This window comes from Pelobates fuscus, chromosome 4 (assembly GCF_036172605.1).
Source record: "Pelobates fuscus isolate aPelFus1 chromosome 4, aPelFus1.pri, whole genome shotgun sequence".
In the NCBI taxonomy this organism is placed as follows: Eukaryota; Metazoa; Chordata; class Amphibia; order Anura; family Pelobatidae; genus Pelobates; species Pelobates fuscus.
This window is the reverse complement of record NC_086320.1, coordinates 322455172-322468870: the sequence shown is the minus strand read 5'-3', so window position 1 is coordinate 322468870 and position 13699 is coordinate 322455172. Positions and strand designations below refer to the sequence as shown.

The 13699-nt window shown below is 41.9% G+C and overlaps 1 protein-coding gene across 1 annotated transcript in view; it reads left to right on the top strand.

Annotated features, from left to right (window-relative positions):
• The window catches only part of STK31 (serine/threonine kinase 31), a 103835-nt gene that overhangs the window by 34681 nt on the left and 55455 nt on the right, over positions 1-13699 (top strand). Inside the window, exons 5-8 of the mRNA XM_063453129.1 lie at positions 633-997; positions 3991-4114; positions 10540-10655; positions 13231-13390. Of these exons, the coding sequence (XP_063309199.1) occupies positions 633-997; positions 3991-4114; positions 10540-10655; positions 13231-13390 (765 nt within the window). The remainder of the gene's footprint in view (positions 1-632; positions 998-3990; positions 4115-10539; positions 10656-13230; positions 13391-13699) is intronic.

Genomic DNA, 13699 nt, shown 5'->3' with positions numbered 1-13699 from the left:
TTTTTATTTCGTTTTTGTATATTTGTTTATTCATAAATCTAATGAAGGATTTATAAGTATATTATACTTGTTAGTGTATTAGTGTGCATTCTTTTGTTAATTATAAATCATTTTTGAAGGCATTTGAGGGAATGCTTTGAGGTTTTGCACCTAACAATTTAATTAGCTATGTTTAGTTTTTTTTTTCTCCTTGCCAGTATGTTATTGTATCTGTTTTCATCTCTACTTATAATTTATTCACACTTTAATTGGTGCTTAGAGTATCCCTTTTAAATGCTGAAGATCTTGCTTTCTGTGATGGGCGGTAGAGCTTGTCCTAACACTTGTCGCTGAATAACTTTTTGAAGTGCATTGTCGACTTCAGTAGATCTTACAATGTACAATACTCTGTCAGAAACCAGATATACAAATCCACCTCTGCAAGATCTCTGGATGTCCATTTAGCAGAAGAAGGTATAGCTGCCGAATTCATTATTTAGAATTGTTAGAAAAGGTGAACAAGCCTAAACTAACACATCTCCTGTTTGTTTTTAATTTTGTTCTTGTATACGTTTGGACAGTATACATTTTATGTTTGTATGTTAAGTGCTTTTGTAATTTTGTAATTTATTTTTTTGCCAATTTGTTAACAGGGCCTGAAGTTACTCGCCACTCTCATAGCTGATAAGCAAATCTCTGTGCAGCAAAAAGCTACATACAAAGACGGCACTGTTATTGTCCAGGTCATTCATGAAAACCTTGATATTGGGGAGGAGATGGCCAAAAAGGGATTTGCTGAAAAATGCAAAATAGTCAGTAGTCCAAATAAAGTTGAAGACATTGCAGATGATCAACAGAGCAATGCAAAGCAGCAAGCTCCATGGAAGTTCAAAAAGTTAGAAAGACTTCCTATGCGAGAACCAAAATCTTTTCCAATGTTTAATCCCTGCTCTAATGACCACAGAATACCTGAATTGCGTAAAGAAAATCTGAATGGCAACAATTTGTCGACTGTAAGGTATGTATAGTGACTGTCATGTTTTTTTTTTTCTCTTTCATTTCAGTTTAATCTTCCCTTCAGTACCACTAAAGTCACCTACACCTCTTCATCTCAATGAAGGACGCAGTGGTCCTATATGTTTAACTCTTCGAGAATAACATTAACATTTTGTAGAATGATCAGTGTTTACCTTGAAAGGGTCATATTAACAGCTATGAAAGGCACTTTAGCTACATTGACTGAATAAAACTGTCTTACAATGTGACAAGCATTGGTTGCGCGTGTGGCACTCACAGTTCATGTGCATTAGGTTAGGAATGGAACATTGCCAGAGAAAGCTGTGACTCCTTGATAATGTTGCGGGAGGTGGAGATGTGTGCAGCGCTGTAGGAGTCTTGGCATTGGAGTAAACACATTTTATTTCATTATGACAAACAGGGAGCCCTCTATATAACTATGGACATGGGCATTATAGCATTGGAAATACAGATTTATTCTCTTACAGCGGGTCTGTCATTATCAGGGTGTCTTTGTATGATTTGCAAAAAGAAAAAACGATCTCAAAACTTGCAAAATTTACTGATTCTAAACTGGGAGGGGATGCTTGCTGCATGTTGAAGCTGGACAGAAGGCACAGGCTCACTGGCACTTGTATTCGCTCAGTGGAGCTAACGGAAGAAAAATAATACCTCCCTGGCTTGCTGACAGCCTAAGAGGTAATTCTTAAATGATTTATAAAAATGCGGATTTCTCATACAAATAGTTGTTTAACCCCTTAAGACCGGAGGGCGTACTATTACGTCCTTTTAAAAGCGTCTCTAAACGCCGCCGGACGTAATAGTACGCCCTCCGGTTTTTAGTAACTTACCCGGTCGCTGGCGGTCCCACGCCGGCGATCGCGGTTCGGGGGACTCCCAGGGAGCCCCCCGCGGCACGTCCGCCCTCCAGGAGCCCTCCCGGCCATGTGAGAGTGAGGTCCTTGCGAGGACCTCACAATCACATGGCCGGTATAGCTGCCTGCTGCATTGCCAGCAGGGGGACCAACTGTAATGACAGTTGGTCCCCCTGCTGGCTGAAAATAAAATAAAAAATGTTTAAAACAGTGTAAAAATAAATAAATTATATACTTAGATCATATATATATATATTATATATATATATATATATATATGATCTAAGTATATATACACACATACACATACACCGTCTAGGTGTATTTTAATATTAATATATATATAATTATATATATATATTAATATCAAATTACACGTAGACTGATACTGATTAAATATATATATAATTATTGTTATATATATATTTATAAATAATATAAAAAATTTATATGTAAATACGTAAAAAAATAAAATAAAAAAAATAATTAAAAATAAAATATTAAAAAATATATAGATGTGTTTTATTTCGTTCTAACTGTATTCTGATATTAATATATATATATTTATATCAAAATACACTTATAACGAAATAATATATATATCTATATACATAAATATATACGTATATATCACTATATATATACCTATATATAAATAAAAATATTAAAAAAAAATATATATATATATATATACGTATATATACACATATGTATATATATACATATATTAATTCTACACATATATTTATGTAATAATTTTACATAATTAGGTATCCTAATTAATTACAATTAGCGGGACCTGCCTGACCACCCATGCCGAAAGTATAGGGAATTTAATTTGCTAGCACTATATTTAACCCTATAACTTTCCAAGACACCATAAAACCTGTACATGGGGGGTACTGTTTTACTCGGGAGACTTCGCTGAACACAAATATTAGTGTTTCAAAACAGTAAAATGTATTACAACCATGATATCGCCAGTAAAAGTGACGTTTTTTGCATTTTTCACGCACAAACAGCACTTACAGGGACGATATTATTGCTGCAATACTTTTTACTGTTTTGAAACACAAATATTTGTGTTCAGCGAAGTCTCCTGAGTACAACAGTACCCCTCATGTACAGGTTTTATGGTGTTTTCAAAAATTACAGCGTCAAGTATAAGGCTTGTGTTTAATTTTTTTCACATTAAAATTCGCCAGATTGCTTACGTTGCCTTTATGACCCTATGGTAGCCCAAGAATGAAAATTACCCCTATGATGGCATACCATTTGCAATAGTAGACAACCAAAGGTATTGCAAATGGGGTATGTCCAGTCTTTTTTAGTAGCCACTTAGTCACAAACACTGGCCAAAATTGGCGTTTTTTGCATTTTTCACACACAAACAAATACAAACGCTAACTTTGGCCAGTGTTTGTGACCAAATGGCTACTAAAAAAGACTGGACATCGCTTATTTGCAATACCTTGGGTCGTCTACTATTGCAAATGGTATGCCATTATGGGTGTAAATTTATTTCCTGGGCTACTATACTGTCTCAAAGGCAACGTAACCAATCTGGCGAATTTCAATTTCAAATGTAACACGCTATATTTGACCCTGTAACTTCCCAAAACACCATAAAACCTGTACATAGGGGGTACTGTTTTACACGTGAGACTTTGCTGAATACAAATATGTGTATTTTATTGCAGTAAAAGCAAACCGTATTATGACATTGACAGTTAAAATGTCATGTAGAACGAAAAAAATCAAAAAAAATCTTATTTTCTCCCATTTTTTTCATATTAAATTATGTTTCATAGCTAAATATTTGATATTAAATGAAAGCCCTGTTTCCCCTGAATAAAATGATATATAATAAGGGGGGGTGCATTTAATATGAAAGAGGTGAATTACGGTTGGACAGACATATAGCGCAAATGCCAGGTTTTGTTTACGTTTTGTTTCGTTCACAACTTGTACATTTGGCTGCGGTGTTAAGGGGTTAATAAACTGTATTTACACTGGGATATTCCATTTGTGGAGTACAAAGTGACAGAATGATTATTGCAAATTGCCATTATTTACCGTCCTATTTGTCCTCTTATTTATAATCTTATATTGGGCACAGGTTAAAGAGTAAAACAGACACGACTACCAGTGATGGAATGAAAATTGATAAGAAAATACTGGATGAGAATAAGGAGCTGAAATTGGAGAAGGAGGCTTTGCTACAGAAGATAAATTCTTTAGAGGTTTGTATGTTGCTTTTACTATGTTAAATAAAATCAATTGAAGGAATGCAGATGTGTCACTTGCCATATATTTAATCGGACACTATAGTTACCAAACTATTTTGGCTTCATGAAGTAGTTTTGGTGTATACAGTCAGGAGAAAAAGGAAGTACAAATATTTAAACTCACTAGAGACTTAGCAGTATTTACTGCCGGTTATTTTATTTTGATGTGTTTAATAAATTTTGGATTTTTACCATAATTTAATGCCCTGGAGCGTTAAGTGGAAGATCTTTGGCACACAACTTGATTCTGCTCAGCCAGGGAGTTGGATCCCTCCTAATATTCCCACCAGCCTGCACATTGAGCCTAGTAACTGGCTCTGTGTTTGTGAGTACAACATCTGTTGATTATTATACATGTAATTGTACCAGACTATATTGCACTAGGTGGTGTTTATTTTTATTTTTATATGTACTTTAAGCTGTCTGTGATACCTGAATTCAAGGTCCACCTTACACTCCACCTGGTTTGTATTTAAACATAACCAATCTGTCCAATTTCAATGTGTAAAAACTAATATTGGCCGGCCCAATATTTGACCATGTAACTTTCCAAAATCCCATAAAACCTGTACATGAGAGGGTTACTTTTGTACTTGTGAGACATCATTAAACACAAATGTGTGTTTTATTGCAGTAAAAGGTACGGTAAGTGTTATGACATTCACCGTTAAAATGCCATCCTGAAATAATTTGTTTTAGATTTTATTCATATTAAATTATTAATGGTGTTTTTTTTTTTTTGCCATTTAACCCCTTAATGACCAAACTTCTGGAATAAAAGGGAATCATGACGTGTCACACACGTCATGTGTCCTTAAGGGGTTAAAGTACATTCGATCACAGAAAATCTGCTCACACCTTTTTATAAAAATTTTTCATTTTGCAATCTTGTATTAATGAAAATGGGGTCATTATTTTTTTTTATTTTTTTTACATTCTTTATTTTGATTGTGCAGTGATTCACATGCATGTGTACAGTGACATTAGTTGGAAAACAAAGTATGCAAGTACAAGTTGGTATTTCACTGAATGTCCCTCTCTCTCTTTCGCCCTCTCTCTCTCTCTCTCTTTCGCCCTCTCTCTCTCTCTCTCTCTCTTTCGCCCTCTCTCTCTCTCTCTTTCGCCCCCTCTCTCTCTCTTTCGCCCTCTCTCTCTCTTTCGCCCTCTCTCTCTCTCTCTTTCGCCCCCTCTCTCTCGCCCCCCCTCCCTCTCTCTTTCGCCCCCCCTCCCTCTCTCTTTCGCCCCCCCTCCCTCTCTCTTTCGCCCCCCCTCCCTCTCTCTTTCGCCCCCCCTCTCTCTTTCGCCCCCCCTCTCTCTTTCGCCCCCCCTCTCTCTTTCGCCCCCCTCTCTCTCTTTCGCCCCCCTCTCTCTCTTTCGCCCCCCTCTCTCTCTCTTTCGCCCCCCTCTCTCTCTCTTTCGCCCCCCTCTCTCTCTCTTTCGCCCCCCTCTCTCTCTCTTTCGCCCCCCTCTCTCTCTCTTTCGCCCCCCTCTCTCTCTTTCGCCCCCTCTCTCTCTCTTTCGCCCCCTCTCTCTCTCTTTCGCCCCCTCTCTCTCTCTTTCGCCCCCTCTCTCTCTCTTTCGCCCCCTCTCTCTCTCTCTTTCGCCCCCTCTCTCTCTCTTTCGCCCCCTCTCTCTCTCTTTCGCCCCCTCTCTCTCTCTTTCGCCCCCTCTCTCTCTCTTTCGCCCCCTCTCTCTCTCTCGCCCCCTCTCTCTCTCTCTTTCGCCCCCTCTCTCTCTCTTTCGCCCTCTCTCTCTCTCTTTCGCCCCCTCTCTCTCTCTCTTTCGCCCCCTCTCTCTCTCTTTCGCCCCCCTCTCTCTCTTTCGCCCCCTCTCTCTCTCTTTCGCCCCCTCTCTCTCTCTTTCGCCCCCTCTCTCTCTCTTTCGCCCCCTCTCTCTCTCTTTCGCCCCCTCTCTCTCTCTTTCGCCCCCTCTCTCTCTCTTTCGCCCCCTCTCTCTCTCTTTCGCCCCCTCTCTCTCTCTTTCGCCCCCTCTCTCTCTCTTTCGCCCCCTCTCTCTCTCTTTCGCCCCCTCTCTCTCTCTTTCGCCCCCTCTCTCTCTCTTTCGCCCTCTCTCTCTCTCTTTCGCCCTCTCTCTCTCTCTTTCGCCCTCTCTCTCTCTCTCTTTCGCCCTATCTCTCTCTCTTTCGCCCTCTCTCTCTCTCTTTCGCCCTCTCTCTCTCTCTTTCGCCCTCTCTCTCTCTCTTTCGCCCTCTCTCTCTCTCTCTCTCTTTCGCCCTCTCTCTCTCTCTCTCTTTCGCCCTCTCTCTCTCTCTTTCGCCCTCTCTCTCTCTCTTTCGCCCTCTCTCTCTCTCTTTCGCCCTCTCTCTCTCTTTCGCCCTCTCTCTCTCTCTTTCGCCCTCTCTCTCTCTCTCGCCCTCTCTCTCTCTCTTTCGCCCTCTCTCTCTCTTTCGCCCTCTCTCTCTCTCTTTCGCCCCCTCTCTCTCTCTTTCGCCCTCTCTCTCTCTCTCTCTTTCGCCCCCTCTCTCTCTCTTTCGCCCCCTCTCTCTCTCTTTCGCCCCCTCTCTCTCTCTTTCGCCCCCTCTCTCTCTCTTTCGCCCCCTCTCTCTCTCTTTCGCCCCCTCTCTCTCTCTTTCGCCCCCTCTCTCTCTCTTTCGCCCCCTCTCTCTCTCTTTCGCCCCCTCTCTCTCTCTTTCGCCCCCTCTCTCTCTCTTTCGCCCCCTCTCTCTCTCTTTCGCCCTCTCTCTCTCTCTCTTTCGCCCTCTCTCTCTCTCTCTTTCGCCCTCTCTCTCTCTCTCTTTCGCCCTCTCTCTCTCTCTTTCGCCCTCTCTCTCTCTCTTTCGCCCTCTCTCTCTCTCTCGCCCTCTCTCTCTCTTTCGCCCTCTCTCTCTCTCTTTCGCCCTCTCTCTCTCTCTTTCGCCCTCTCTCTCTCTCTTTCGCCCCCTCTCTCTCTCTTTCGCCCTCTCTCTCTCTCTCTCTTTCGCCCCCTCTCTCTCTCTCTCTCTTTCGCCCTCTCTCTCTTTCGCCCTCTCTCTCTCTCTCTTTCGCCCTCTCTCTCTCTCTCTTTCGCCCTCTCTCTCTCTCTCTTTCGCCCTCTCTCTCTCTATTTCGCCCCCCCCTCTCTCTCTCTTTCGCCCCCTCTCTCTCTCTCTCTCTCTTTCGCCCTCTCTCTCTCTCTCTCTTTCGCCCTCTCTCTCTCTTTCGCCCTCTCTCTTTCGCCCTCTCTCTTTCGCCCCCCCTCTCTCTCTCTCTTTCGCCCCGCCTCTCTCTCTCTCTCTCGCCTCTCTCTCTCTCTCTTTTTCGCCTCTCTCTCTCTCTTTCGCCCTCTCTCTCTCTTTCGCCCTCTCTCTCTCTCTTTCGCCCTCTCTCTCTCTCTTTCGCCCCCCCCTCTCTCTCTCTTTCGCCCCCTCTCTCTCTCTCTCTTTCGCCCCCCTCTCTCTCTCTCTTTCGCCCTCTCTCTCTCTCTCTCTTTCGCCCTCTCTCTCTTTCGCCCTCTCTCTTTCGCCCCCTCTCTCTCTCTCTCTTTCGCCCCGCCTCTCTCTCTCTCGCCTCTCTCTCTCTCTCTCTTTCGCCTCTCTCTCTCTTTCGCCCCCCTCTCTCTCTCTTTCGCCCCCTCTCTCTCTTTCGCCCCCCTCTCTCTCTTTCGCCCTCTCTCTCTCTCTTTCGCCCCCCCTCTCTCTCTCTCTTTCGCCCCCTCTCTCTCTCTCTCTCTTTCGCCCCCCCCTCTCTCTCTCTCTTTCGCCCCCTCTCTCTCTCTCTCTTTCGCCCTCTCTCTCTCTCTTTCGCCCTCTCTCTCTCTTTCGCCCTCTCTCTTTCGCCCCGCCTCTCTCTCTCTTTCGCCCCGCCTCTCTCCCTCTCTCTCGCCTCTCTCTCTCCCTCTCTCTCGCCTCTCTCTCTCTCTCTCTTTCGCCCCCCTCTCTCTCTCTCTCTTTCGCCCCCCTCTCTCTCTCTCTTTTGCCCCCTCTCTCTCTCTCTCTTTTGCCCCCTCTCTCTTTTGCTCCTCTCTCTCTCTCTCTCTCTCTCTCTCTCTCTCTCTCTCTCCGCTTTACCCCTCAGGAAGGTCAGAAGGTCTCTTGCGCGCGCGCTCTCTCTCTCTCCCAGCTTAACCCCCCAGGAAGGTCAGAAAACAACGTTCAACCAAGAACTGGTGGCAATGATGGGGCACAGCGTTTGAGTGAGTCCCACTCCTTGAAGGGGCCCAGCAAAGTCCCGCACTGGCCATCTCCACTTTGGGCGATTAGCTCACTGGCAGGCGCAAGCTGGATCTCAGCCGGAGAGTAGGGTGGGTTTGGTCCCTTAGGCAGTGGTTCTACAAGGGCCGTGTGAGCAGACTTCAAGTAACTGCTGCCACCTGAGAAGTTCTGCTTTGCTGGTTTCAAGATGAGGGCCCTCCCATACTTTCTTTCCTGGCTATCCTGTAGAGGACGTGAATTTGCGGTCCCCTGATTAGCCTCTGGAGCTGGATCTTGAGGTAAGTCAATCGGGCAGGGCTTCTGTAGCTATTGGGCACAGACGAGCAGCCAGTTTCACCCAAAAGGAGTTAAAAAGTTTGTTTAGTCGATGCATCACATCTGACCTCTCACAGCCAAGATTGGAGGGACACATGGTATTTGCAATTTTAAAGGGAACGCTGGGGCTTGTATCAGCAGTATTGCTGATTTGGCCTAAATTCAGATGAAATGCACTTCGTTTGAACAAATGCACACATTTACAGCTTACTGCAGCAAAATTGGTTGTTCTTTCATTAAGATCTTGCCCTCCATCCCTTAAAAAGTGGATCATGAGGGAGGAGGAAACTTGCCAATTTGAGAAATGTTGTAGTCATAGGATGATGTCGTAGTCTATGCCAAGGAGTGCTTCACGTATAGTTGATTAGTTTGGCTGGAGTGTCTCTTCCCATGAGGCTGCCTGGTACTGTGATGGCTTTTAGAGTTACGTGGTCTTTCCCACCATGTCCCCATATCTCTACCACCCCACCCCCCTTTCTTTTCTTTTTCATTCCTTCTTGCTACCTCTCCTTGCTTACGTCTATTACTTTTTGTTCCATTTTAACTACCGTCTATACATAATGTAATATTCCAAAAAACTTTGTATACACAGTTCAGATTGACAATATATGAAAAGCATAGTACCGCAACAAAATTTAAACCCTCATCCAGTACCTGAGATGATCTTATTGGACAATCTGATAATTACAAAATCCAACCCTAATGGATGGCCATTTGTGTACCAGCTGCAAATATATATAGAAACCACTTGGATACATTTATAGCTAAATAAATATCTATTCAAATTGCTGCTAATCTAATGCCTGATCATAAAATACTACTACAACAGTGGTTCCCAAACTTATGTTCAAGGAGCCCTTAATATTTCAATATTTTTCCAAGGCGCTCCAAGTCAAAACAATTTCTAGGTTGTACACATGTTCAGAACTGCGGCATATACTGGGCCCCTGTTGAAGCAGAAATGTTTCCTTGTCAGGGGCGGATCCAGAACCTAATCTTGGGGGGGGCACTGGTAGATTATTTAAAGAGAATGCAGGCACAATAATCACTACAGAATGCTGCAGTGGTTATGGTGCCAGGAGTGCCGTGGTGCCCTCCCAGGGGAAGTAGTAGTTTGACAACTTACCTGGGGTCTACCAGGTTAGGCGCTATAGTAGGGGATAGGGGCAGTGGTGTGGGGTTAAGTGTGTGAGGGGTGCATTGTGTTTGTGAAAGATGTGGGGTGTGTGTAAGGGGTGCATTGTGTCTGTGTTGTGAGGGATACAGTGTGTGTGTATTGTGGGGGGGAAAAGTGTGTTTGAGGGGTGCAGTGTGTGTGTGTGTGTGTATAGGGGATAATTATTGTGGGGTTGGAGGATAGAAGAATTAATATAATTTTAATTTAAAAATAATAATAATTTGGACGACCCCCTCCCCTCTCTGCTTACCTTTGCCTGGGAGGGGGGGGCAGGTCATGGCAATCCCTGGTGGTCCAGTGGAGAGGCCCTAGTGGTCCCAGTGGTAAGAGTGAACTCTAGCAGCCTTAGGAGCTGCTCGAGTTCACTCTCACGAGATACGGAGTGTTGCCGTGATAACCACGGCAACGCTGTGAGCTCGCAAGAGGAGAACCCAGCGGAGCTGCAGGTTAGAGCTCCCCCGGGTCCTCTCTCCCTTCCTCCCTGCTGGCTGCCAGCATTAAAGTGCTAGCAGCACGGTGAGCGAGATCTCTGATCTCCCCTCTGGCCCTGCATAATCATCAGGGAAAAGCGAGGCAGGTTCCCGTGCTATGATTATATGATCATAGCACCGGGCAAATATCTTGCGGCGCCCCTGTGTGCCCGCCGCGGCACACAGTTTGGGAACCGCTGTACTACAAAATAAATGGAAATCACCTTATTTCAAATAAATTACTTTTTCGATTTTTGTTTTACTACAGAAAGAAAAGGAGACATCGAAAGAAACTATTGGTAATTTGCAAGAAACTTTGCAGTTGGCAGTAGGAAACAAACTGAAAACGTTAACCATCAAGATTGAAGCTCTCAGAGCTGTAAGGTGGGGTACTTCCCCTCTCTAATCAAATTGTAATGCATTTCTTTAATTTGTTTTTTTTTTTTTTTGAGGGGGTGGTGGGGTGATATAGTTTTTGATTGTGAAATACATCTAAAAAGCCAAAAAGCAAATGTCTAGCTGCAAAATGCAGATTTGCAGTCTTTCTTATATATGTTCTGTAAGTACTTAGATGGCAAAACTTTTTTCAGTTTTCAGTTTTCTGTTTTGAAATATTTTCTTCATAAAAGACCACTCATGACTCCATACTAAATTGTCTCACAAAAATAAATAAAATTTTTCAATGGATTGTTCTTTAATGGTTTTACACTAAACTCTGGAAGGTGGCACCCAATCGCTCTGCTACTTCATTTCATTTGAAGGAAACCTCAGGCTGGGTGCAGTTGATAGTGTCAGCTGAGATTCTCAGCTTATCACTAACTCAGAAAATGAGTGAAAAAGCGAATTCTTTCACTCACTTTTCCTTTTCAAGTTGGTTTCAAATGCTTCCAGTATGTAAGAAAATTGTCTCCTTACTGGACCCTTATAGCTCTTGCATAGTCTTTCCATGTCGAGACAGAAAAGGCTGGTTTGCATGTCGAGACAGAAAAGGCTGGTTTGCATGTCGAGACAGAAAAGGCTGGTTTGCAACACCTTAATGAGATTTGATTATTGATGTACATATATATATATATATATATATATATATATATATATATATATAATAAGTAGCTTGGCACTCTCCTTACTAAGAGTATATCTGCCTGGGTGCCATCCATAGTGCGTCCAATATACAAACAAAGAAGGACCTGGGATGCACTCTCAGGACTTGAATAAAAATAATGTAGTTTATTTAAATAATGAGCAAGACAAAAACTGACGTTTTGACCTTTCAAGGTTGAAAAAGACCCGCAGAGGTCGAAACTTCGTTTTTTGTCTTGCACATTATTTAAATAAACTACATTATTTTTGTTCAAGTCCTGAGAGTGTATCCTGTGTGTGTGTGTGTGTGTGTGTGTGTGTGTGTGTATATATATATAATATATATATATATATATATTTATATATGTATATATTTAATATTACTTTTTTTTTTTTTTTTTTTTTTTAAATACTTGGATCAGCAAACAATAGCATATTAAACCGGTGTAAAGTAGATCTACAGAGTTTTCTTATATAACCTGGTTAAAATTACCTGTTCAGCAAACATTACAAAATGTTTGTAACATACACCTTACACTTCTAGCCCTCTAGCAGAGCTGTTCTTATTAGATAGGACACGAGATGGTGTAGAAATGAAGACTTCATAGAATTAAAATGAATACTCCCAAAAGAAAAAAAGTAGTGGACATGAGCTGGTTCTTGAAAATGAGATGCAAGGAACAGCCAGAGAGATAATTTAGACCTGAAGGTGACTTGCTACATTTCCAAAGTTTCCTAAAAGAACATCAACGGAGACTGGCCCATACTGAAATGTCTTTAATTGTCTCCAATCAGAAAAAAATGTTCCAGTCACTGTAAAGTGTTAACAGATTATTTTTACTTTTGTTGTCTAGTGTGGACAATTTATCTCCAGCAGTGGACTCTAGTCCTTTGTGCAACAAAGCTATAGGTTGGAATTAATGACAAAAACTCAGGCAAAATGTGTCATACTTGAAGAATGTGTGTTCCATGAGTGGCTTAGTTATTCTAATACTATAAATGCCCATGTTGCTGTTTTAGGTATTCTTGTATAAGCAAACTGATAGCTTGCACATATTTTGTAGTCCTATCTGGAAAATAATCTTTTTCTTTTAAAAATGTTTAGGTTACTCTTGCTTTTAATTGCTGAAGCCAGATCTTGCATCCAAAGGGCTCAAATTTACATTTAGATCATCACTGGGTGTTGATTGTAAGGCACTACTGGGGTTCACAATCTGGTATGGATCATGAAAAAGCACCCAGATTGTGTGTTTCTCAATGCTTATTTTTAGTAGTGAGACAGGTGTGATATTATGCAAACATACCAGAACGAACCGGTATAAGCTGAGACCATAAAAATGGGAATTGTAAACCACAGGAAGTAGTAGGTCAGGTAGGTTTTTTTTTGGAAATCAATTTAGGCAGGTCTCGGGATACGAACAAAGCATGCATAGTTCAGAAACAAAGTAAGATAAGGAGAATAAGGTAATTAGGACCAATGTAGTATGGTGGATATTATAGAGAAGAGTGATAGTTTATGCTTTCAAGTTACATTTTTTTTCTTTTAAATGCATGTTCACAAATGGGGAAAGTTCAGGGGGGAATTTTAGTGGTTGTGGTGTAAGTAGTCAAACACAATGTGCTGTATTGGCACCCTGAGCAAGTCCACTCTGCTGCCACCAGGATAATGTGAAAGTTTTTCTTCAGCATGGGCCATACACATCCATCCACAAGTTTGAGTGGTCATGGGCTGCATGTGCCACAGCTAGTCATTCCTGGACAAATTTGGAGTGTCCCTTTTAAAAATATATTTATTGTATTACTTGGAATTTGGAGTGTGATACTTGTATTACAGAATATTAAATTACCATTAATGTATTTGCAATATTTTTTTAATCAGATGTACAAATGAAAACACAAAAATTGGAGATGATCTTCTGGAGGCTATTAGTATTGTAACTGAAGAAAGGATCTCTACTCCTTCCTCTTTGAATCAACTAGAGGAAACCTGGACTGAATACAGCTTTTCACAGGAAAAGATCCGGAGTTGCTCAGATGTGGTAAACTCTTAATAAATGTACCTGTTTGCCACAAAAAAGTGTGAAAATCTACCCTGAAATCCTATGTTCATTATACATATTTCCATTTATGGGATACTATAGTGACCTCCCCCCCCTTTTTATTTTCCCTCATGTTTCTAGTTATTTATTTTTATATTCTTTATTCTGGCTGTGCAGTGTAATACAAAGATGCCTGCAATGTCACGACAGCAGAAACAAGCTTTTACATATCAACAAAAGCAAATAAAAGCAGGCATTTGATTTTCAGCACAATTTTGTAAATAGAACTGTAAACAAAAGGTCTAACAT